The sequence below is a fragment of the Osmerus mordax genome, chromosome 14, assembly GCF_038355195.1.
Source record: "Osmerus mordax isolate fOsmMor3 chromosome 14, fOsmMor3.pri, whole genome shotgun sequence".
Taxonomy (NCBI): domain Eukaryota; kingdom Metazoa; phylum Chordata; class Actinopteri; order Osmeriformes; family Osmeridae; genus Osmerus; species Osmerus mordax.
In genome coordinates, this window is record NC_090063.1 from 14,450,427 (window position 1) to 14,475,386 (window position 24,960).

General features: G+C 48.3%; 2 protein-coding genes across 2 annotated transcripts; both read left to right on the forward strand.

The window, feature by feature from the left end:
• Positions 1–6,604: 6,604 nt before the first annotated feature.
• On the forward strand, positions 6,605–12,271 carry LOC136956994 (fatty-acid amide hydrolase 2-A-like). The gene is made up of 11 exons (XM_067251079.1): positions 6,605–6,813; positions 7,525–7,607; positions 7,742–7,887; positions 8,103–8,312; positions 8,419–8,538; positions 8,695–8,830; positions 9,010–9,127; positions 9,311–9,430; positions 9,801–9,912; positions 10,877–11,065; positions 11,415–12,271. Exons 1-11 carry the CDS (start codon positions 6,625–6,627, stop codon positions 11,600–11,602), a joined length of 1,611 nt encoding a protein of 536 aa, XP_067107180.1. The 5' UTR covers positions 6,605–6,624; the 3' UTR covers positions 11,603–12,271.
• Positions 12,272–14,264: 1,993 nt separating this feature from the next.
• Positions 14,265–24,588, forward strand: LOC136955953 (dual specificity testis-specific protein kinase 2-like). The gene is made up of 10 exons (XM_067249729.1): positions 14,265–14,542; positions 18,257–18,378; positions 18,520–18,568; positions 18,735–18,881; positions 19,169–19,251; positions 19,481–19,571; positions 19,868–19,951; positions 20,541–20,627; positions 20,743–20,842; positions 21,470–24,588. Exons 1-10 carry the CDS (start codon positions 14,363–14,365, stop codon positions 22,528–22,530), a joined length of 2,004 nt encoding a protein of 667 aa, XP_067105830.1. The 5' UTR covers positions 14,265–14,362; the 3' UTR covers positions 22,531–24,588.
• The last annotated feature ends 372 nt before the right edge of the window (positions 24,589–24,960 follow it).

Consider the following 24,960-nt stretch of genomic DNA (forward strand, 5'->3'; position numbering starts at 1 on the left):
GAGAGAGGTAGAGACAGAGAGAGAGGTAGAGACAGAGAGAGAGGTAGAAACAGAGAGGGAGAGAGAGACAGAGAGGGAGAGAGACAGAGAGGGAGCTTGTCGTTTTGTCTCTCGGCTTCAGTCTTTGTTCCTGGAGGGTTCGGCTTCTCCCGTCCCACTCGGCTGATAAAACCACTGAAGCAGCTTCGGGTTGGGAAGGTTCCCAACCTGCTGGAGGATCAGTCAGAGTGCGGCCTCTCTCTCGGAGGAGGTGGATATGGTGACGCCCCACAGGCTGACACACCCTGACCCTGTGGTGTGAGGCTCCTTCAGCGGAGGCGTGGCGTCAGACTGGCACACAGCAGAGCTCTTCGATACAGGCTCATACCTGGGCCACACAGCTGGAGCAGGAGTTTAGGTGGTGCAGTTTCAGGTGGGAGGTGTGATCCGGTTGTGTAGGGGGAGAAATCAGTACCTGGATTACGTCATCTAGGATTCAGATGAAGTCCGGTTGGGATTATATTCCAGCAGAGTTCCCGAGGGGTCCGCTTCAGGTTCCAAAAGGAACAGAACCAAGTAAAAAGTGATTGAAAATAGTTCCACGTAAAAGAAAATAATACAATAAAAATTGAAAGGTGTCAACCCCTGAGAGTGAATGAGTGAGAGAGATCGTAGGCCCTGCTGTGTGAGCTGACGAAGAGGGGGAAGACGTTAAGGTCCTTTAGTTACATAAGCGTCTGGTCAGCAAGAAGCAGCAGTTCCAGACCCCTGGTCCTCCCAGGGCCATTCCTCTGCTTCCTTCCCCCAGCGGAGAGCACCGAGGCCTGGGCACACCCACGCAGACAACCCACTGGGGAACGCTGGTCTGGATCTCTGCTCAACTGGCTCCGGGAGGAGAGAAGTGAAAAAGAGAGAGAGAGAGAGAGATGGTACTCTGCTATGTGTATGTGTGTATATGGCTGTATTTTTCCTCCAGGAGCAGGGTGAAGACAGGCCAGGGAAAATTCAACCTCTTGCTCTGAGTGGCCCAGATGGAGATCCCCTCTCTCTCTCTCTCTCTCTCTCTCTGTGTCTTCCAGACGCACCAGCACTGGCTCCACTAGTCTCTGTAAACTGAGGAGGAAGAGAGGAGAAAGGGAAGAGAAAGGAACAAGAGTTTGGTTTGACGAATCAGAGACAGAGCTTTTTCAAAGACATTCAAGCTGATATAACCAACACAGCCTATAGCTCCCAAGTTGATGAGGTACAGTAGCTGCCATTATCTCAACAACACCCACAAAACTCCAGGTGTGACAGACAAGGCACCCTGTAGTCTGTGCTGTGCGTGTAACTGTGTGAGCGTGTGCGTGCATAGGGGATTTATTTTCAGTCCCCGTAAGGCTGTTTGAACACATCCAGAGAAACTAGTTGAGTGTGTGAGGCTGCCTAGCAGACATACAGTTAGCCCTCCAGGCTAAGAGGGACGAGAGAGAGAGAGAGAGAGAGAGAGAGAGAGAGAGAGAGAGAGAGAGAGAGAGAGAGAGAGAGAGAGAGAGAGAAAGAGAGAGACAGTGACTGAGAGAAACAGAAAGGTGAATGTTAGAGTCAAACGAAAACAGAATAACCAGAAGAGACAGTGCTCAATCACAACTACTTCCTGTAATTGACAGCCCCTCCCCCCTAGTTCCTGCACCTATCCATCTCTAAAATGTGTACTTGGATGGATGACTGTTGGCTGCTCAGTATATGGTCACACTCACGCACACACACACACGCACAGTGAATCACGAGAAGCTACACCATGTCTCCACTTCAATTATAGACTTAAGGAGAGATAGACAATCAAACATGTACTTAAGCCCATTATTAAGGTACAACCTAACTATCCAGATTCCACAAACACCTGATTACACAACACACACACATAGCTGATAACACACACACACACACAGCTGATAACAGCCACGTGTCCAGTCTGACAGAAGAGGGAGGAGAGCACCTCACCAAAGTCTTGTAACACAGTAATTAAAAGTTAGAAAAGGATTCATCACCAACTCTCTGTGGTACACGTGTTTGTGTGTGTGTGTGAGAGAGACAGCTGTTGAGGACATCCTACTGACTTCAGAAGAAAACTGAAAAGGTGTGTGTGTGTGTTAGAAAGAGAGAGAGAGAGAGAGAGAGAGAGAGAGAGAGAGAGAGAGAGAGAGAGAGAGAGAGAGAGAGAGAGAGAGAGAGAGACACTTATGTGTGTTTTATGTAGGTAGACTGTGTGTTTGTATGTACATGTAAAACAGGCCACCCCACTCTCCCTGCCGTGACAAAAGAAGGTACAAAGGAGAGAGAGAGCGATGTGACTGAGATCTCCCGCCGGGGATCAATGGGCAACCGAGATGACCCAGCACAGTCCACTCTACAATTGGTATGTCTGCCACTGCACCACCCTGCTGGCACGACCACACATAACGAATTGAACCGTCCTATGTCCACTGGGTCTTTAATTTCAGGTTACAATTCCATTCTTTTACTGCCCCCCCCCACACCCAACTCATGTGCCCCTTGGTTTCTTTGCTTTCACAGACCTGAGAAGACAGGAACAGGTGTGAACAGGTGTGTCACATTGGATCTGTGAGATGGGGAGGGAGAGTGCACATTGGAGGGCGCAAGGTTTGGTCCTTGTGGCCACCGTCTGTTCTACCCAGCATCAATAGATCTCCCAACACCTGGATGGACTGACAGTGATCGAGAATGGAACCGAGTTATCCACATTCCCTCGAAACACATTCGCTTCCTCATTGTGACTGATGTATAACTCATGTGGCTGTCCACAGAGACCCTGGCCACCAGAGTACACTCAGTAGCCACAATTAAAACATGGAGTCACCACCACTAACAGCCTCTAACACAAACAGGAAGTTTTAGGAAAGTATCACAGTGATCAATACTGTTAAAGCGATTCTGTCTCCTCTCCCTTGCACATACAGACACACACACACCTAGCAAGGAATTACTGCTACTGGTCTCTTAAGGATGTGAAGAACAGTTTCGGTAACATACGGGAATATGTTATAACAGTACCGTAGATCAACGCGTTTTCCTGACAAAACCGGGAAGCAGGGGACCGCTGCTCAAGGGTTCTATAATCACGTACTTGACCTCCGCGCAGCTAATCAAGGTAAGACTGGCCGGCGTCCAGGTTGTGAGCATGGGTCTGAGAAAGTCTATCACGCCCCTTTTCCACAGCGCTCTCTGAACAAGCTTATTTACCGATCAGGTAGTGCAGAACCAAAATTATTGGGACTACCTGCCATTTATGAAAGCATCAATGAAATTTAAGGCGGTGTACCAACCAACTGTATGTGCAAACATTCCATGTAACAGAAAATGAGGTTTTGTTAATATCGATTTTCTGTACCTCGCGTCTTATAAAAAGATGGGCTTTAAAAAATATTTCCGCCATTCTGCTGCCAAGTCCCGACCGCCTGTGTTACATCTCTGGGTGTGTATCGTTGCCGCTTCACACACCAGTTACTAGGCCTCAATGCGAATCCCCGAACTCACTCCCACCCAAACGCTGCTCAAGCATACCTTCGCACCTGGAGCAAGAGCCGGTGTGTCAAACGGCCCTGGGAATATTAGTTTGTGCAGTTTGTCAATAAAAATCACTCTCTATATTTATGTATATATAAAGAGAGATAGACAGAGAGATGGAGAGAGAAGGAGAGAGAGACACACAGAGAGAGAGGCTTTCTGTATAAGCAGCTGGTAAACTAAATGTTAAACGTACTGAAATATTCCATTCTGACGAAGTGGTCACCAGCTACATCAGGGTGCTTGTCTAAAACACCGAAAAGCAAGCTTGCCAGCTATTAAACGTTGAATGTGGTGGTGCTGTTGTATGACAGCTAGCTTGCTAGCTAGTCAACTGGCTTGACAGCTAGATTACCATCCCACCTAGATATCGGCATATACAGTACAACGAACCATTTCTTTTTTTGTCAGTCTTGAATTTACTAGCTAATATACTGTAACGTTACCTGGAAAACGTTTAACAATGGATCCGTGTGTGAGTTAAACGTTTAATTAGACGCTGAAAGTCCAAATGACGTCCCTTTAAAACTGCTGTAGTGTCTAGAACCCCGTTTTAATCTCCATACGAAGCTCATTTGGTGTGTGGGGTCTTTTCACGGCAAAAGGATAGCATGCTACTAGCATGTTAGCGTTAGCAGCATTTTCCTTCGCTACTCGGCATACGCCTAGCAAATAGATAACAAGTACTGTAACGTTAGCTCCTGTAAAAAAGGTATGTCCGTTAGAATCGTACGACAGCTTCGGTACATTCGGTAAGAGTGCGTAAAGAAGTATAATCCAATAGATTAAAAATAAATTATCTAATGTCGCCAGGTTGTTGGCTAGAATCGTACGAAGCCAATAATATCTTCAGTTTCAGCACCAAACGCTAGCCGCCCGAACTCAGATGTCCACGAGCCTCTTTGCTAGCAGAACCCTTGTGTCGCGCGATTAGATGGCTTCTTGTGTCAATCACGCAGTCAGAGCCAATGGGGAACATACTTTCTGTCATTAGACCTGCCAGTGGTTGTTACATGTTCTTTCAATATGATAACCAGGATCGTGTAAGAAGTCAACACTGATCTTAGATGAAGCTATATAGCATCACATGTAGGTTACAGCTGACACGTTTTTAATAACACTACTGCATGTGTGTGTATGTGTGTGTGTGTGTGTGTGTGTGTGTGTGCGCGTACAGGCTGGGTTTCCTTGAATGTCCACTATGTCTTTGTGTTTGCTCAGACTGTGCTGGCATGCATCCACATACACACACACTTTATCTCTCTTTTTCATACACACACACACACACACACACACACACACACACACTAGTTGGGATTAAAGCGACAGCAGGGGTTGTGGGGATAAGTCTACCCAGTCTCTGCCCCTCCCCTCTCCACACAAACACACTCACGTCCCCACAAAGCTGACCGAGACATCTGCCTCGCCAACCCACACGCCGGGGACTTTCTGAAACCCAATCATAAAATCACACACACAAAGGGAGGGGTCAGCTAGGATACACCATGTTTATGTGGGAGTCAGGTGGCTGAGCGGTTAGGGAATCGGGCTAGTAATCTGAAGGTTGCCAGTTCGATTCCCGGCCGTGCCAAATGGCGTGTCCTTGGGCAAGGCACTTCACCCTACTGGGAATGTCGCTCTGGATGAGAGCGTCTGCTAAATGACAAAATGTAAATGTTTATGTGTGTGTGAGGCAACAAGTGATGAGGTTGACAGGGTTAGGCGTAGAGAGCGAAGGCAGGGAGAGAGAAAGAGACAATGAGAGGGAGAGAGGGAGACAGAGAGAGGGAGCGATTGAGGAAGGAAGGGAGAGAGAGACAGCAGAAAGAGTGTTGAGTGTGGTGAGAGTTGTTTGCATGTGGTTGTTGTACTCTGTGGGAGTGGAAAACAGGGCATTGAACTGCGTCCAGTGCAATTCTGGGGGGTCCGCTTCTATCAACGCAAGTTCTAATGTGTCATCGGAGAACACAGTCACAAAGACACTCGGTACTCGCAGTAGCGTTGAAGATTTTGAATGTCTGCGGTGAAGTCAGTGGTAGAGCATTTGTAAGCAAGATCAAAGAGGTTGCAGGTTTACACCCCTTTGATGTAGCTTTTGTTGCTGACAAAAGTTTCAGCTGAATGCAAACAGTGTTATTCTTATTCAGGGCCCTCTGTGGGGCAGGAAAGACCACAACAGCAATCAAGATAACACTCCCAGACAGAGACCGTTTTTCAGGACAGGATCAAGGCTAGCTTATCCCAGGGTTAAGAAGAGCCCAATCCTTCATTTCAGCTGGCAACCATACCCCCTGTGTTGTGGCATGGTCAGGGATGGGGGTGTCAGCGGGAGGAGAGCATCAACAGTGCCATGATAGCATGGTCATGACTGGTGAGTGTGTACTACACCTATTGAAACATTACCGAGCTACAAGCAAATGTACATCTGGCTGAAGGAGAAGTTGATGAACAGGTTCTGTGACAAATTCATACTACATTTGCCTGCTTGCCCTGCGACATCTTCCTCTCATTCTGAATTTCACCTGTAAAGCTACAGAAGTACTCGGTTGTTTATTATGCGAGAAATTAATGCTTATTTAATGGTTTAAAACTGTGGCAGGTAGGCTATTGGGAGTCTGTCGTGTCATTGTCTTTATATCAACATTAAAAGTAGTTACAGATTTTCGGACCGTTGGTGTCCTCTTGTGATGAAAAGATAGTATTGCAGATATAGTGTTTCGTACGCGTCACCGTTAGTTTTGTAATTTGAGATAGCGAACTATAGAGGTTTGAGGGATTTTGATTAGCCTAACTTTTGACACTACATACAATAAATAAGTGCATGAAGACATATACAGACACAATTATGTCGATATTTAAATAATTTGTGCTTTGAAAACAGCTATTCACATCTGTGACATCATTGTAGTCTAAAGTCCACATAGCCTCTCCCTATAGCTGCATAATACAACGGGGACAGAGGTGAACCTGATCATCAATGCACCCCGTTGCATGCCGGGAGCACAAACTGCTCCGGTAGGTGCACGAATCGCGGCTGTACAGTGAAAAGGCTGATGTTGAAATAGACCGTCCTGTACAATGGCGCTGACCCGGTTTGAACGGTTCCTGTCCTGGGTGCTGCGCGGGGTTGTAAGGATGCTGTTCGCCTTTTTCCAGCTCTTCGCTCCGCGGGGGGGACCGGACGGCTCTAAGAGACTCCCACCAATCACGAACCCACTTTTGAGGGTCCCTGCGATGCGGCTCGCTCAGATGATACGACAGAGAGAGGCGAGTGAACTTCGATAAAGTCTAAACGCCTATCTGTATAATATGGCCAAAGCGTTTGATCTCACAAACCATCACTCTAAAAGTACAAACACATTGATAATTACATTTATGATCTATGTTCACAGAAAGGTATCACATTATCGCTTTGTTTAGGGAAGAGATCCGTCTGGAAGGTGATTCGATCGTAGCCCAGTGAATTATGGGAATTGTAGTGCATGAATTAGTTCAGGCCACTCTAATAACCTCATTATATACTCCTCCTCATCTCTATGTCACTTAATGGTTATACTGTGAGTGTCCATTTTCTGAAACAGACCAGTAGGTCTGGTATTAGGGATATTATTATAAAGGGTCAGTGTAAGAGCTTTTGAATGGACTGCTTAGCTCAACCCATACTGTGTGTGAGAGGATAGAAACCAGGAACAATGGTGGGCTTGGGGCCATATCTGGATCACATTTAGCAAAGCTGTATAAAGGTCACATACAACAAGAACAAGTGTTTCTTCATCCACATGCTTATTCCATTTGCGTCAGTGTAATAATCACAGTGCACTGAGTGAATGAATGTACTATGTATCGCTTACACATCTAACACAAAAATACCAAATAAAAATGGTACCTTCTGTCGTTGAATAGTGTTGGATAGTAATGTCTACCTTGTGTAGTTGAAGATCTGTAGTGATGTATAGCCTGCGTGTGTCCTGGTCCTAGGTGACCAGTGTGGAGGTGGTCCAGGCGTACATTGACCGCATCCAGGAGATCAACCCTCTCATCAACGCCATGGTCAAGGACAGGTGAGCGAGGGACGGGGTGAGTGAGAGAAGGGGGTGAGCTGGAGAAGTAGTGAAAAGGATACTTTGTGTTTCACCATTTGAGAGAGAAAATAGAACATATGTGTGTGTGTCCCCTCCCCCCCCCCCCTCCTCAGGTTCTCCCAGGCCCTGCAGGAGGCTGCACAGGTGGACAGGCTGGTGGATGAGGAGACAGGAGGAGGTGCCGGGGAGGAGGTGCTGGAGGATAAACTGCCCCTCTTGGGTGTCCCCTTTACAGTCAAAGAAGCCTTCACTCTGCAGGGTACTACTCTGCATGTCTATCTCTCCTCTTGTCTCCATTCTCCTCCTCTATCCCTTTCTCAATACTCCTCTCTCCCCCCCCCCCCCCGTATCCTTCTCCTTGCCTCTGTACACCTGTTCTTCATTTTTCTCTCCTCTCCTTTTTGGGCTCTCTTGTCTCTGTCTCATCTCTCTCTAACTGTCGGTCCCCCCACCACACACACACACACACCTCAGGCATGCCCAACTCCACGGGGCTGGTGTCGAGGAGGGGCATGGTCTCGGGGACAGACGCCCCTCCTGTGGCGTTGCTGAAGCGTGCGGGGGCCATACCTCTGGGCGTGACCAACTGCAGCGAGCTGTGCATGTGGCTAGAGTCCCACAACCGCCTGTACGGGGTCACCAACAACCCCTATGCCCTGGAGAGGATACCTGGAGGAAGCTCTGGTAAGTAACTCCAGAGTCGAGTCCAGTCCATAACATTTGATGCAGTACAGTCTGCATAGAGTTCAGTGAATAGTAACCATATTCCTCTCCCACCTCTCCTTCTCAGGAGGGGAGGGCAGTATCCTGGGGGGAGGGGGGTCAGTGATCGGGGTGGGGTCGGACGTAGGGGGCAGCATCCGCATGCCCGCCTTCTTCAACGGCATCTTCGGACACAAACCCACACCAGGTGAGTCTGTGGACACACGACGAGCTGTGACGTGGTGGGGCACGCGTGTGTGGAGGTGTAGTAAGTAATGTGGTCTGTGTGTGTGTATGTGTATGTACATGTGTTTGCCTGCATGTGTGTGTATTCCTGCGTGTATGTGCCTGTGTGTGTGTGCAGGCGTAGTGAGCAATGAGGGCCAGTTCCCGCCAGCTTCAGGCCTGCAGCCTGGGTTCCTGTGTACGGGCCCCATGTGTCGTTACGCCCAGGACCTGCTGCCCATGCTCCGGGTCATGGCGGGCCTCAATGCCGACAGGTAAACAACAACAAAACGATATCTTGAGAATAGCTGGCGAACCACAAAGCAGCACCGATACAACAGGATCCACTATCAGACAACTTTGTCTCTCTCTGTCCACTGTCCATCTTTTCCTATTGCTCTTACCCTTCGTTCCTCCCCACCCACGCCATCTCTCTCTCCCTCTCCACCTCCAGGTTGAACCTCTCCTCAGAGGTGGATCTGAAGAAGCTGCGGTTCTTCTCGGTTCCTCACGATGGAGGATCTCCGCTGGTGTCTCCTGTCGACCCTCAGCTGATCCAGGCTCAGAACCGGGTGAGGAGGAAAGAGAACCAAAACAGAGACATAAAGACATCTAAAGAGTCCTAGGGGCACTTAAAGAAAGAGTGTGTGTGTGTTGATAGCATGCTGTATTGAGAGGCACAGTGTGTGTTGATAGCGTTCTGTGGTGAGAGGCACAGTGTGTGTGTTGATAGCGTTCTGTGGTGTGTTCCCCAGGTGGTGGAACATCTGGAGGCGGACCTGGGGGTCAAAGTTGAGCATCTGAAGATTCCTCAGCTCAAATACTCCTTCCAGATCTGGGGAGCCATGATGGCTGCTCCTGGGAAGGACGGGAAGGTGGGTGGGGGTGTTTTAAGTGTGTGTTATCTCGTTGAGCTAATGGGAGTCAGTTGGCTGAGCGGTGAGGGAGTCGGGCTAGTAATCCGAAGGTTGCCAGTTCGATTCCCGGTCATGCCAACTGACGTTGTGTCCTTGGGCAAGGCACTTCACCCTACTTGCCTCAGGGGAATGTCCCTGTACTTACTGTAAGTCGCTCTGGATAAGAGCGTCTGCTAAATGACTAAATGTAAATGTAATGCCTGTCCGTGGTTATATGTGTGTGTTTGTTGTTTGTGTGTGCATGTTGATCGACACGTGTGTTGGTGTGAGTGTGTGTATGTGTGTGTGTGTGTGTGCGTACTGACCTCAGCCCTGCTCCTCTTCCCAGCTGCCCATCATGTTTGCAGAGTTGATGGCCAATCAGGGGAAGAGGGTGTGGCCTGTCTGGGAGATGGCTAAGTGGATCCTGGGGTTCTCCAAACACACCATGGCAGCCATCGGTATGTGTGTGTGTGAATGAGAGATAGAGAACACACTAAACACTAGTCCAGCCTGTGGGCTACGGCCCACTAGAGGTCCGCGAGGGTAATGCAGGTGGGCTGCCAAACCAATTAAAACTAAAATATGAAAAATGAATAAATATTCTAAATTTATATATACTGTTGGTAAATAATTATTAAACATTTTGCCTTTAATTCATCATGACCGAAACGGCAATAGTTACGCTTGGCATGTTGACGGTAGCTCAACTGACATTTCAGAGTTAACTTGCATAACGCCCACTTCAATTCAGGCCCCCCTAGCATATGTTATCGTTAATTTTTGTATACTGTTTGTATGTATACTGATCTTTCAAAAAAATTAAGAAAACTTAAATTCACGGTATTGTGCTGTTGGGGGGCCGAAGAAATATTTGAGCTATGCAAGTGGGCCGCGAAGTGGAAAGGGTTGGGAATGGCTGCCCTAGTCTATAGCCCATTTTAGACAGCCTGTTTTGTATAAAAGGTCAGCACAGAGAATGGGGGGGGGGGTCATTGTTGAACTGGAAGGGGTTTCTACAATCACACACTGGGTGGCATTATGCCACCTTCGTTTGGTTGAATATTGGAATATTGCAGGATCTCTGTTTAAAAAGGGTTTCTGTCTCACACACGTACCCTAACCCTGCTAGAGACACTAACCCTTGCCCCTGTCTCACTCTAATCCTATAATCTTAACTCCTCTATTCTTATCCACCGCCCCACCCCATGCATTATATCTCCCTCCTACCCTCAATCTCCTCTCACCTTATCCGCCCGCCCTCCTCACCTCTACCTCCCACCCCCCCTCACCTCCATCATCCCACCCCTTCACCACCCTTCACCTCCACCACTCCCTCATTCATCACCACCCCCTTACCTCCACCTGTGTCCCCTCCCCTCATCTCCACCTCTCCTCACCTCCACCCCCCCCCCCCCCCCTCAGGTCTGGCCACCGTGGAGATGTTCCAGCCCACCCAGCCCAGCCAGTTTATCCTGCAGCAGAGAGAGTCTCTCCAGAAGGACTTGGAGGAGCTGCTGGGGACTGATGGGGTGCTGCTCTACCCCTCTCACCCCCACCTGGCCCCCCGGCACCACCACCCTCTCTTCACTCCCTTCAACTTCTCCTACACAGGTCTGGGAATGGTCACACTGGACAAATCAGTAGCTGTGCTAGGGCTATGTTCAGCTGTAACTTCTCATTCATCTTGCTTAGCTACGATAGCCCTGCTAGGCTATATTCAACTGCAAATCAGGTCAGGTCAGGGAAGGCATGATTACAGTGACTTTAACATAGATGTGTGTGTGTGACATTTCTCCTTCTCTTCCTCGTTCCTCTTTCTCCCTACCTCCATCGCTGTCTCTCTATACATCCATCCCTCTCAATCTCTTTCTCTCTCTGTCTCTTCCTCTATCTTCTCTCCCTCTCTGTCTATCTTCCCCTCTTTGTCCCTCCAACTCTGTGTCTATCTTCCTCTCCCCAGGTATCTTTAACATCCTGGGTCTGCCGGTGACCCAGTGCCCTCTGGGGCTGAGCACAGAGGGCCTCCCACTGGGGGTGCAGCTGGTGATGGGGAAGATGCAGGATCATCTAGGCCTGGCCATGGCTGTCTACCTGGAGCAGGCCTTCGGAGGCTGGAGGGACCCGGCGCAGGCCTCACCGTCCGCCTGAGACACACAAACATCTACACCCACGCACACATCCTGAGCACATAGAGCTGTGTCACACACACACACACCCCTATCCTGGGGCATATGTCGAATATACACATAGCAGACACTGATATCAGGAGGAAACTATGAATACAAACAGACAGACTTAAACGTGATAAAAAGTTTGAAACATACACAAGCCTATTTGCACACAATCTTCTCCTCCCGCCCTCCCTCATTTTCCTCGTCTACTCCCCTTGTCTACAAGTCCACCACTAAGTGTCCTATACGTGTCCACAGAGGCTCTGCTGTCTTTTCTCTGCTCCTCCTGTCTAAAGGATAACTGATGTCCAGCCTGTAGTGTGATTTCTATTGTGGTTTTTAGTAGTTCTGTCTGCTCTAAACTGAAGAGGAGCTAGAAACATCCTGGAAGGAGAAGTTTAACGAATGTCTTACTTTTTTCGAAGTGCATTTTTAAGGTCAGGCTTTTTTGACAATGGGTGATATGCTGCTGTTGTGTGACTGCACTTTCATTTATCTACTGTAACATACGCGAATGACGCATTTTAGACGCCGCTGTTATTGTGATATATTTTAGAATGTTACATAGTTTAACTAATGAACAATATAATGTAACAATATATAAGTATTATAATATACAGTACAATATAATGTTAAATAAATTGAACAATATATACAATGTTCTTTAATAGTGTTTTGAAATTTCCTCCAGTTAAAGACACTGTTAAAAACTAAAACAAATCCAGTTTTGGTTGTCAATTGAGTCATCCATCACCTTGACTCTATAAAACTAAGAGATACCACAAGAGGGCGACAGAATTTAAAAGTAGCCTACATCACGAATATTACACACATCTGGAATAAACTTCATCATTCTCAATTAGGAACAGTGAGGTCATTGTATTTTCACAAAGACAGCAAACATTGCGGCAGTTCAAAGATGACATTTTCACGGCAGTCTACACGAGTTTGGCCCTGCTGTGAGTCATTCTAGTTTAATGTTTGATGTTGCGGCTTGAAGTGAAATAATGATGTCCCTTGTCTGTGGGACGATCAGTGGGCGAAGCGGAACTGGCAGCTAAACAATAGTTAGGACAGATGATTAGATAAATAGTTACACAGGTAATTGGCCAATAAAAATCATATAGGGCCTTGCTGTATATAATCAGCTAAAAAAATATTATCAGTAGCCTGACAGTGTAACAGTGACAGCAATTCTGTTCAGCCAATTCAAAGCAGTTGGCAAATTACTTTTAGTTTGTCAAATGAATACACATATGTGCTTAGGGCCAAAACATGACATATTTATCATAGGGGCCTAACTGTTTGCTAATCATTCTTGCTAGCGTCAGTAAAAGCGTGTCATAAAATTGAATCATCATGAAAAAATTGCACACCCATTTCCGCCTGACGTTGAAGTAGGGGTACGTCGTCTGTAAACACTGATCTGGGAGCGGTCTTGTGTTTCACCCAGCAATGCTTTGAGCTCAGATTAGCAGGGGGAACATCTGATCCTAGACAGCCTTGGGAAACTGCAACCCACGTTCGTCTCGTAGGCTCGGCCAATACCTCGACCAATCAGATGTAGCCTATATATCGCCAGCAGTTACTCCAGGCTAGAGAACCGGGGATCCGACCGGTAGAGATTTAAACGAACGAGATCTCCACGGCGGATTTACCTCAGATCGACAAGATTGTAACGGTTTATAATTCTGTTGTTGTTTTTGAAAGGAGGAGAAGGATATCGCTCATGTCTATGTAGGACATTCACTCTGCCTCTTAAAAAAAGGTAAGCGTCGAATAGCCTTCGTCTACACAGCCATGATAGCTGTCACCCCCCGCGATTTATGCCTATATTCTACCCCCTCGGTAAATAACGGCACGGTGAAACCAGCCGACCGACGTGCAAGAGAAGCATGTCAAATGTAATGCTCTAGGCTATTGAACCTATCAGTGCAATAACCCACCCATCAGTCTAGCTGTAATTTAGATCCATGACTGTGCCAGAATTTACGTTTACGGCGTTTACGGAGCCTCTTCGACAGTGTGGCTGATACGAGGCGAGGGCACGGCTTAGCACAGCAAGGTGCCTCTTTAGTGACCGAATCTGATGTAGGTTGTGGTTAAGTAGCAGTTCTACAGTGTAGCGAATATTTAACTATAGCCTACATGGAACGTTTAATGTAGCCTAGGCCTTATCGGATTGCAATACGGCTGTTTTATTTGAATGTTTTTTTTGTGTCTTAATCTGGAATCTTTTCCCACATCCCACACAAACGCTTTAGAAAGAGCACGTGAAGGATGGGCCACTGTATCGCGCTGTGCTTCTAACTGGACTTCCTTCTTCCCAGTCTGACAGCTCTGCCTTGCCTTCCTCTAGTGCGGAGGCCTCCATAGGACTAACAGGCACCGGCTGGCTGCACGCCCCCCTCCGCCTCCCTATTCCGTCACCGTAACGACGGCGGTACCGTTCGGCGCAGCATCACTCGTTGAGCAGCGGGATGACGGAGTGAGCCAAGCCTCTTCACGTCCCAGACGCAGGATTCCGCATGACGGCAGAGACGGAGGATTTAATACATTCTACTATTTGATTTGTAGAGGAACTGCGTCTTGACAGCCTACTCCAGGTGTACGCTCACCAATTAATATCCTCGCGAAAGGGAGAGAAGGGCCTTAGTAAAACCTCAGCAATGGGAGCCGTGCGCTCCCGGACTGCCATCTAAACGTGCCCGTGTCACCGACCGAAAGTGTCGTAATCATGGACCACGAAAACGGCGACCCGGAGGCGGCGGACATCCCTCTGCATGGCGTTCACGCACCGAACCGGATCCGGCCATCATCATACCGGGCCCTGCGAAGTGCTGTGTCCAGCCTCGCGCGCATCGACGACTTCTTCTGCGAGAAGATAGGCTCAGGCTTCTTCTCAGAGGTGTTCAAGGTAACAGTATACATTTTTGTGATTCTCAATAACCTGCAGTTGACTAGTTATCAACAACTTGGTCTTTAGGGCAGTGATTAAATGTGCCTTCAATGCTGCACATTAAGGGTATAGGATCAATCACCCGGGTGTTTATGAAAAGTTTAAAGGCATAGTTTTTAAACAGCGCATGATGCCACATGGTAGCATTGATCTGGAATTCAACATGACAACACTCTCACAGAACACCTTAGACCCATCAGGTCCTGCAGACCTGAGGTTCATAACCTGCCCTCACAGCCACACATAAACCCTTGAACATCCTTCATTAACCCAATCTTTAGTTGACCCATCGCAAGGCTTACACGCACAAATACACTCACATCCACACAGCCATACCAACCCCCCCCCCCCTCAACTTCACACACACACAAATACACATACATACACATACACATGCCCCCACATACACACCGCCATATAAACAACCCCCCCCTCCACACACACACACACACACACACACACACACACACACACACACACACCCCTCCACACACCCCTTTACCAGTCCCAGACCTAGGATCCTGGGTGTGAGGCTCTATCCCATTAAGTAAATGTGCTTGAGTCCGAACACCACAGGAGTTAGTGGTCTGTACTATTATAAACACACAAAGATAGATTAGGCATTGGACTGTCTGCGTATGAGGGGCAAAGCTTGTGTGTTTGTGTGTGTGTTTCAACCCAGGAAGTTTAGAGCAGTTGACAACAATGTTGGCATTTTTCAAATTGTGTGTGTGTGTGTCCTGTGACTGTGTGTATGTGCGGGTGTGTCATAGGTGACCGTGTGATTATACCGGAGGACAGGTTGCATTCACTGACTAGGCTAAGTAGAGTTAAGTCACCTGTGTGTGTGTGTGTGCGTGGGTGTGTGTGTTTTAAAACCACAAGCCACAAGGTCAATGACTGCAGTATAAATGCAAACTACCCATGGTGTTATATTTTCCTGTCACCACATGATTGCTTGTTACTGACCCAAACATGCACACACACACACACACTCCCTCTGTCTTTCTCCCTCTCTTCTTGTCTATCTCCAAGCCCCTTTTCCCATCTCTCCATTTTTCTCTCCCTCTCTCTCTCTCTCTCTCTCTCTCTCTCTCTCTCATTAAGCCACTCATCTTACCCATCCTACGCATGACCATAAAACAGGCAGAGCTGCCCACTCAAGAGGGAAAGAGAAAGGGAGAGGGAGAGAGAGGGAGAGGGAGAGAGAGAGAGAGAGAGAGAGAGAGAGAGAGAGAGAGAGAGAGAGAGAGAGAGAGAGAGAGAGAGAGAGAGAGAGAGAGAGAGAGAGAGAGAGAGAGAGAGGAGAGAGAGAGAGAGAGACTACATTCTTTGTCTGCAGTCTAATAAGCAGCATTCCAGCCTTGTTATCATCTTGAAACACTCACACCTTGAGCTTACAACTCCCTTCTCCACCTAACTTAGTTAAACAGACCCTGCCTGTTTCTGCTCTGGTCAAACACTGTCCAGCCTAACCCTGTGTTTGCTCTCCAGATGTTCACAGGAGATAGGAGGCAGGGCTAGCACAAGCCAGATAACACACTACCTAGAACACACGCACTACCAATTACACATGCACAGCCTACAACACACGCACATGACCTACTACACACAATAACTAGTACGCCTAGGACACAGACCCACCCTACACACACACACAACATGCTGTAGGAAACACACCCAACACATACAATTTGGACACGTAACTTAGCCAACACTTTACTCAGTATATGCACAACATAGGAGACACATCCGTAACCTAGGAGACACATCAAACAACCTAGTAGACACACCCACAACCTAGACACCCACAACCTAGGAGATATGTCTGGAGATATGTCTTCATAGGACACACACTACCCACGCACAGCTTAGAACACACACACATCTGCAACCAAATCCTGGCTCTGATAGGCCGATATTGGTACCCCAACCTACCAAACATTGTGCTATTATCACCTCCTGAGTCAGCGCTGAGTGATGTCCTGATGGAGACCGCTGTCCAGGCTACAAGTCTGAAACCAGAGCGCTGAAAAGAAGCTTATCACTGGGCATTTCCGATACGTTTGTTTGGTTCAGTCAAGTCATTGTTCATTCAGAGGTCAAAGAAGAAGAACAAGATATGGAGTTGTGCCCCTCCTGGTCTTCTTATGTCGTTTTTTATGGGTTTAGAAACGTCACCACTGAATCACTGTTGTCGATGTTCTCAATTCAACTGCTTCCTTGATCCATACCTCTACTGGAAGCTGATGCTGCCAGGGGTTACGGTGGGCGATCTCACAGACCGGTCTCCACTGTATGTTGTTGCATGTCCTCATTGACCCTCCAGGTCTTATTGATTTAGAGGACAGCTCATCAGTCAGGAAGCTTGTTTGGCGTAGTGATAGGAGTCGTGGGAGTTGTTCCTGTCTGACGGCAGTTTACAACGTTAGAGGTTGACTGATGTGTTTGGAATGGTCTGTTCTTGTGCGTGTGTGTCTTTGTGAGAGTGTGTGTCAGTGTCTGTGTGAGAAAATGTGTGTGTGTGTGTGTGTTTGAGGGGGAAGGGGGGGGGTTGGTGGTCAATACTGTAGTAGCCCAGTGTGTGCGTGTGAGCGGGACTGTGTTTCGGGTCTGTGATGTCACTGCCGATATACTGGATTTGTGCAGATCAAGAGGAGTGATGGGAAAGCCTATTAGTGCTGAAAGGCTATTAATACACACACACACTCTCACAGGTCCAGACTCCTTCAACAACACACAACCACCCGTCAATGGGCCCAGCATTTCATGCCAGCAGGATACACGCCTGACATCCACAACAGTGTGGATCCTGCATGCAACAGTACGTACTGCATGCAACAGTACGTACTGCATGCAACAGTACGTACTGCATGCAAAAGTACATACTTTGTAAGGGCAGTTGCAGTACATACTTTGTAAGGACAGCTGCAACTGTACGTTCTAAAAGTGAAATGAAGAAATATGTGATTTGAGACGCAGTGTTGATTTTCTCACCTCTCTTATGTGCATGGACACGCAGTCATTTACAGTCCTGCCACTTGCCCTGCTACATCTGTGCTCCCTAAGTCATCTCAATCCCTGGAGTTAATGTGAAGCCGCATTCATGTTGGGTTAAATCTGCTCCCTCAATAGACCGCTAGGTAGGTGAGCACAGCTGGGGGTGACCCTCCTGCAAGCGGCCCTCTAACAATCTCATGGGAATGTGATCTAATGAATATATAATATTGAATATTAATGGGGATTCATATTCTTGTTCCCCAATATTCTTGTTCCCATATTTGTATCCAGGATATGTTAATGACGATTATGTAAAAGGTGCTGTAGACCCTGGATAAAACCGTGGTTTTAGAGAGGAAGTCCATCTGGGCTCATCTGTCATGAAGTCTTTAATCCCTGCTATGGATTAAAAATGCTCTACTGTACACTGCATGTACAGGAAGTATTAAATATTTTCTAGTGTATTTTCATTGCATGTACAGGAAGTATTAAATATGCTCTACTGTCTATGTACAGGAAGTGTTTATCTGTGACCCCCATCCACTGTCCCACAAATAATACCCCCCCCCCCCCCCACACACACACACACACACACACACACACACACACACACTGAACAAGTGTGCAAATGGCCTAATGCTGTGTCTGTGTGCTCTCTGTCTCCCCCCGCAGGTGCAGCACAGGATGACAGGGCAGGTGATGGCCCTGAAGATGAACACGCTGGCCAGCAATAAGGCCAACATGCTGAGGGAGGTGCAGCTCATGAACCGACTCTGCCACCCCAACATCCTCAGGTACTCTCACACACCTGCATGCTCTCATGCTTACACACACGCACACAGTCACGAGATGCTCACCAATCTGTGTCTCTTTTTTTTCTTCCTCTACCTCTTATCTTCTTTCTCTCTTCCTTGTCTCTCTCTCCGTTCTCCAAGGTTTCTGGGAGTGTGTGTACACGAAGGCCAGCTGCATGCTCTAACAGAGGTACAGTTAATTTGCTGTCCACCGTAAACAAGTAGAATCAGACAGCGAAATCTTAAAAAATTGAATTTTTTAAAAAGGTATTAAAAACAGGATGAAAGACTAGATTTTCAATCTGTATTGAAAATCTAGTTTTTGTGCATGTCTAATCGTGTGTTTGTGTTTTCAGTACATTAACGGGGGTAACCTGGAGCAGCTCCTTGACAGTGACATGTATCTGTCGTGGGGTGTGAGGATGGCGCTGTCTCTGAACATTGCCAGGGGTCTGCAGTACCTCCACAGCAAGGGCATCTTCCACAGGGACCTCACCTCCAAGGTAGGGTTGCACACACACTCATGCACACAGCCCGCATATTTCCCTGTCGCCATTTTATTGAACCATTTATCTTCTCCTTTTTCTCTATCCTATTTGTTCTCTCTCCTCCATTATTTTCGACCTTCTCTGCCTTTTCAACCCCTCCCTCCACCCCTCTCTCCACTCATCCCTCCACCCCTCTCTCCACTCATCCCTCCACCCCTCTCTCCACTCCTCCCTCCACCCCTCCCTCCACTCCTCTCTCCACTCCACCCCTCCCTCCATTCCTCCCTCCACCCCTCTTCCAGAACTGCTTGGTGCGCTGTGACAACGGGGTGTTCACAGCCGTGGTGGGGGACTTTGGTCTGGCCGAGAAGATCCCAGACTACAGGTCAGTACAGGTCAATGGGATCAACGACTGTCAGCATGTATACTACTGTCTGGTGGTCACACAGTGGTCAGTCATAGTGGCCCGACCTTCATACTCCATGGTAGTTAAGACTAGTTACTAAAGGCTGACCTGTGTCTTGTTGCCTCAGAGACTGACCCGTTTGTGGTTGTCACTGTGACTGACCTGAGTCTTGTTGCCATAGCAACTGACCTGTGTGTTGTTGTCACAGCGACGGTGTGGAGAAGCAGCCGCTGGCAGTGGTGGGCTCTCCGTACTGGATGGCTCCCGAGGTGTTGAGAGGAGAGATCTACAACCAGAAGGTAGGTGACAACGGAAAGGATGAAGGGATAAGATGGACAAGAAAGGACACCAGTATGGATGGACAGATTGAGGGAAGGAAGGAGGGAGGGATAAAAAGGACGGAGCAAAAGAGGGAGGAAAGAAAGAAGAGAGGGAGGCAGGAAAGAAGGGAAGAATGTAGGGAGGGATGGAGGAAGAGTGCACTTTTACAGTAATCCACGAAATTCTGGGTAAACTTTCGTCTGGACGCTGACTATGGAAAAGGCAGGCGGCTATTGCTGTTGTTTGATTGGCTGATTGTGACCTCCTACCCCAGGTGGACGTGTTTGCGTATGGAATCATCCTGTGTGAGATCATCGCTCGGATAGAAGCCGACCCGGACATCCTGCCTCGCACAGAGGTAAATAACAGAAACTCCGACCCTTGACCCCTAACCCAACCCCGTCTTTATATTCCAGTAAATACCCTAGCTCCAGATAGTCCCTAGTCTTCTGACCCTTAATCCCGTAACCCCATTTTACCAACCTCAAACCAAAACCTAACCACAAATGGAACTTTGACTAACACAGTTTCTACGAATCATTTTCCAGTTAGCTCATTCTGCTCACTGACCCAGATTTCTGGAGTTCTTTTCTCCCGTCATTACATAAAAATCACACAGAGACTGCAAGGAAAACAGCTGAATATTTAATCACTGCAGTGCAGCTCCAAGCTCGCTTCCTGCGAGCACAGGAGAGAGTCGTGAGACGAGTGCTCCTAGTGGAATCATAGTGGATGCAGCAAATACCATATATATTGCTTAGTGGAAAGGAATACATAAAACGCCGGAAACGCTAAGAGAGAGCTACAGATCTCCTTCAAAGCCGCACGGTCCAGCTCAACAGCAATGTCAAGCAGATGGGGATGAGGATAATAATGGCGATGGTGATGGTGGTGATGATGATGATGATGGCGGAGATGCCTAAAGCAGTGCTGTTGTTTGTCCTCAGGACTTCGGTCTGGACGTGGACGCCTTCGAGAACATGATCGGTGACTGTCCTCTGCCCTTCCTCAGCCTGGCCGTCACCTGCTGCAATGTAGGAGACACGACACACAGATGGGCACACACACACACAAACACACACGTTTGGATAATACCTTCTTCCCTTTACACATCCCATTTCATCCCTCTCTCTCTTCCCCTCCCGTCAGATGAGTGCAGAGAGGCGTCCCTCGTTCTCGGACATCGTTGTCACTCTGGAGGGGATGGATAGAGGGGAGGAGGAGGAGAGAGACAAACCCACGGCATCGGGTAAGTGGCCAGAGACCAAACAGGAAGTGATGCAGAGAGAGGGGTGGGGGGGGGAGTGATACAGAGAGAGGGGTGGGGAGGAGTGGGGGGGGAGTGGAGGGGGGGAGTGATGCAGAGAGAGGGGTGGGGGGGGAGTGATACAGAGAGAGGTGGGGGGGAGTGGAGGGTGGGGAGTGATGCAGAGAGAGGGGTGGGGAGGAGTGGGGGGGGGAGTGATGCAGAGAGAGGGGTGGGGGGGGAGTGATACAGAGAGAGGTGGGGGGGAGTGGAGGGTGGGGAGTGATGCAGAGAGAGGGGTGGGGAGGAGTGGGGGGGGGAGTGATGCAGAGAGAGGGGTGGGGGGAGTGGGGGGGGAGTGATACAGAGAGAGGGGTGGGGGGAGTGGGGGGGGAGTGATACAGAGAGAGGTCGGGGGGGGTGTGGAGGGGGGGAGTGATGCAGAGAGATGGGTGGGGGGAGTGGGGGGGGGAGTGATACAGAGAGAGGGGTGGGGAGAGTGGGGGGGGAGTGATAAAGAGCCACAAGAGGGACGATTATCATGATGGGACACGTTCTCTAACGTTACTAAACAAAATGTTCTCCCTGTTCCCCCAAAAAGTTGTTCTAATTCTCATGTTCTCCCCTCAGAACCAGTCGCCGTCGCCGTCAGCCCCTACCGCCGCCGGAGCTCCCCCTTTCGCACGGGCGACCAGCGGTTGTCGCGGAGCCAGTCGGACATGTTGCCCCCGGCAACGCCTCCGCTGGGGACGCCGGCTCGCGTGAACCCCTTCTCCTTGCGGCAAGATCTCAACGGGGGGCGCATCAAGCTGTATGACACCCCCAGCAAGTCCGTCATCTCGCTGACTTTCACCTTGCCCCCTCCCGTCCCGGACCCCTGCTCCTCCCCCACCCTCCGAGGCTCCCGGGGACTGAGGGGACCCCCCCGTAGGTGCCAGTCCCTGCCCTGCACCCCCGAGCTGGGTCGCACCCTCACCCTGCTGCGAGACCCCCAGCTGCAGAAGGACATGGCAGTGGAGGAAGGAGGCAAGGAGGACGCGGAGGAGGAGAGGAGGGGAGGAACGAATGTTGGAGACGACTCTGGGCTGCCTCTGGAACTGGAGATGGTGTCTCTGGAATGCCTCGAAGAGGAGGAGGAGGAGGGCGTGTGTCTAGAAGAGCCTATGGACTGTAGTAGGTCCCCTGACATACAGGAGGGCGCTCTTCCTGGTCCAAGCGGGCCTCTCCTTGCGCCGTCCTCCTCTCCTTTCTTACAACCCAACGGCTGGGGCCGTGCCGTTTCCAACGGACCTACTTGCCTACCCCCTTTGCCACGGACAACAACAACCCTGTTGGACAACAACAACGGCTCGCCAGTGGTGATTGGACGGCCGGGTGGCTGGGGGAGAGGGGCTAACGGCTACTGTTCCCCCCTACCCGACCCCCCTGTTGGTTCCGCCCCCGAGCAGGATGATGTGATTTCCTGCCCTGGATGCTGTCTGATTGGTATGAGTTTCCCCTCCTTGTGCCCAGGAGGGGCGGGGCCTACCCCTCGTCGCGTTCCATCCCGTAGATTGTTCCGGAACCTTAACGGCGGTGAGGTCTCTGCTGCCTCGGCAACCAAGGGGCTGTTGTGTCGCGGGGTCAAGGGCCTGGCGCCTTCCACTGCGCCCTGCGAGCCTGGCCTGCCTCTGCCCGAGGCTCAGACTTAGACAGGGCGCCCCCAGGAGGGCTGGCTGACCTATGGCACCCATGGACAACAGACACCGGGCTGAGGCTTCTGATTGGCTGCAGGGAGAAGGGGATGAATACTACTACCTGAAGTCAGCGATTAGCCATGTGTGTGTCTGTGTGTGTGTGTGTGTGTGTCAAAGAGTGGTATAACTTGCAACCATCCTGTGTGCTGTGCTACAGGCTATCGAGTGAGTGTGTGTGTGTCAGAGGTGTATGAGACTGTATAGACACTGGTTAAGTGCTGGGAGTGCTGGGAAGGGGGCAGGATGGGAAATGAGAAGCAGCTTCTTGTCACGTTTCTACAATCCAGAGGTCCTGGCTCTTCATGTTTGCAGTGCTCAAGTAGCTAAGTCACTTTCTTTACTTTGGTCACGTTTTTAGTTTTCTACAGTATCTCGGGTGCTCTAACTTTGTACTGACAGTTAACAGGTGCTTCTCCTGTTCATCTTGCCTCAGATCCACCTCTCAGGCACCATGCTATAGGGTGTGTTTGATTTAGTCTGTGACTTAAGAACAACATGTGAAGCGTTGCATTATCCCAGCTTATTTATTTACTGTACAGATCATTCCACCCTGTGTGTGTGTGTGTGTGTGTATGTATGTGTGCGTTTAATAAAGGACATTTTGTCTCATGCCCTGTTTTGATATGTTAATAATGGTTTGCTGGTCATTTACCTGTACTTATGTGTGACTGAAGACAGATTGTGCAATAAGTTGATTAAGTTGATTGTGAGGTGTACAAAATCTAATATTTTTCCTTTGTATTTTATACTGCTAAGATCCGCTGCACCTATGCTTTTGAAAGGCTGCTTGTTGCTTGTGGACCCAAGGATCAGATGCAGCAGCCAAGGACCTTTCAAGTTTTAAGATGGAGCCTTTTGGGGGGTTTTGTAACTGCTTGAACATTCTCTGTAACTTTCTGAAAAGTTAATCATATAAACACAAAGTCACGTTGCATGAAAGATGCGTTGTAAAACCTGAAGTCCATTTGTGGGCTGCTGCTTCTGGTGCAGAAGATCCGATGTTCACCCCAAACGCTTGGTGTGTTTGTCTCCTCTAGAAGAGAAAAGTTACCAGGACAGGCAGACCACCACACTGTGGCTTACAGGCTGTGTCTAAATCCTATTTTATAACCTGGCTTGCCTCCTTTAACATCCCATGTTTTTAGTAGTATGCACATACTGCAGGATTGAGACTCAGCCAAACGCACACCACTGTGCTGGCAAAGTCACTATTTATTATTGATAAAGTTAGTGCGGCATGTTCTATAACGATCCTTCCATCAAATGCATCCATCCAAAGAACTATGTACTGTCCTGTTTTGATGATGTCATGATGACAGTAAAGTGGCCGGGGTGTCCTATAATGTAATGTATCTCAAAAGAGCAGTGTGTGGTAAAACATAGACATCCATGTTTAAAAAAAAGCTATGGAGGACTTGTCCATAAAACATCCTAGTTTAGTTACCGGAGTTTAGGACTTTGCTCATGTACTGTTTGTCGACGTTGCTTGTTTGGACACTGGTGCTTACTTTCGGACAAATAGATATTAAATTAAACATGAAAGCACTGTTCACTCATATAAAGAAACTGCCGTATTGGCAGTAAATTGTACTTGCTCTCAAGGAAAGCTGTAAAGAGATGTTTGTTATGTAAATTATTTTTTAAAACACTGCTGTAATACTGATTTGAATCAGACGGCACTGGTACATTTTCAATTGAGAGCTGTCCTATTGGCAATAAACGAACGATACTTCATACTTCATTTTGGCTTTTCAATAGTAGTCTCCCCACATTGCTGCTGTGGGCTGATGCTGTGCCACCCACTATTCCAACCGTCTCTCAACACTAGTTTGAAACCATCTAAATAAACAACTATGTTTTTACTTCAAACCTCTCCTCACACGCAACTGCACTTATCATTTGCTGTAATGTTTGTCTTCATCGCGGGGGAGACTACTAGCTTTAATGAAACCCGTTGTACTGATTTTGTGTTAAATATGAACTGAAAATGTGCTCCTCAAAACTGAATAAAGATAACTGAATGTACTCTTTACCTGGTCCCCTGTATCATTGAAAGATCATATTTTAAGTATAATTTACTCGAGACTAACGTACCCAGTGTGAGATCAACAGTGCTGTAAAAACTATTATTGTAAAACAGTTACACTCAAAACAATTACTCCTTTGTGTGCATGTACTATTTTGCTTTTTATGCCTTTTTGTTCAGTTGCTGAAATGGGATTCGAACCCTAGCCCCCAATAGTATGTGCATCCTGACTGTATACTCACATAGGTAAATATAGCACTATGCCCCTAATATTTTTTTTATCACATATTCCTTTCACTCATTTGTTGATCGATTTTTGCTTTGCTACAGTAGATGTGATACTGAGGAACATGGCATGT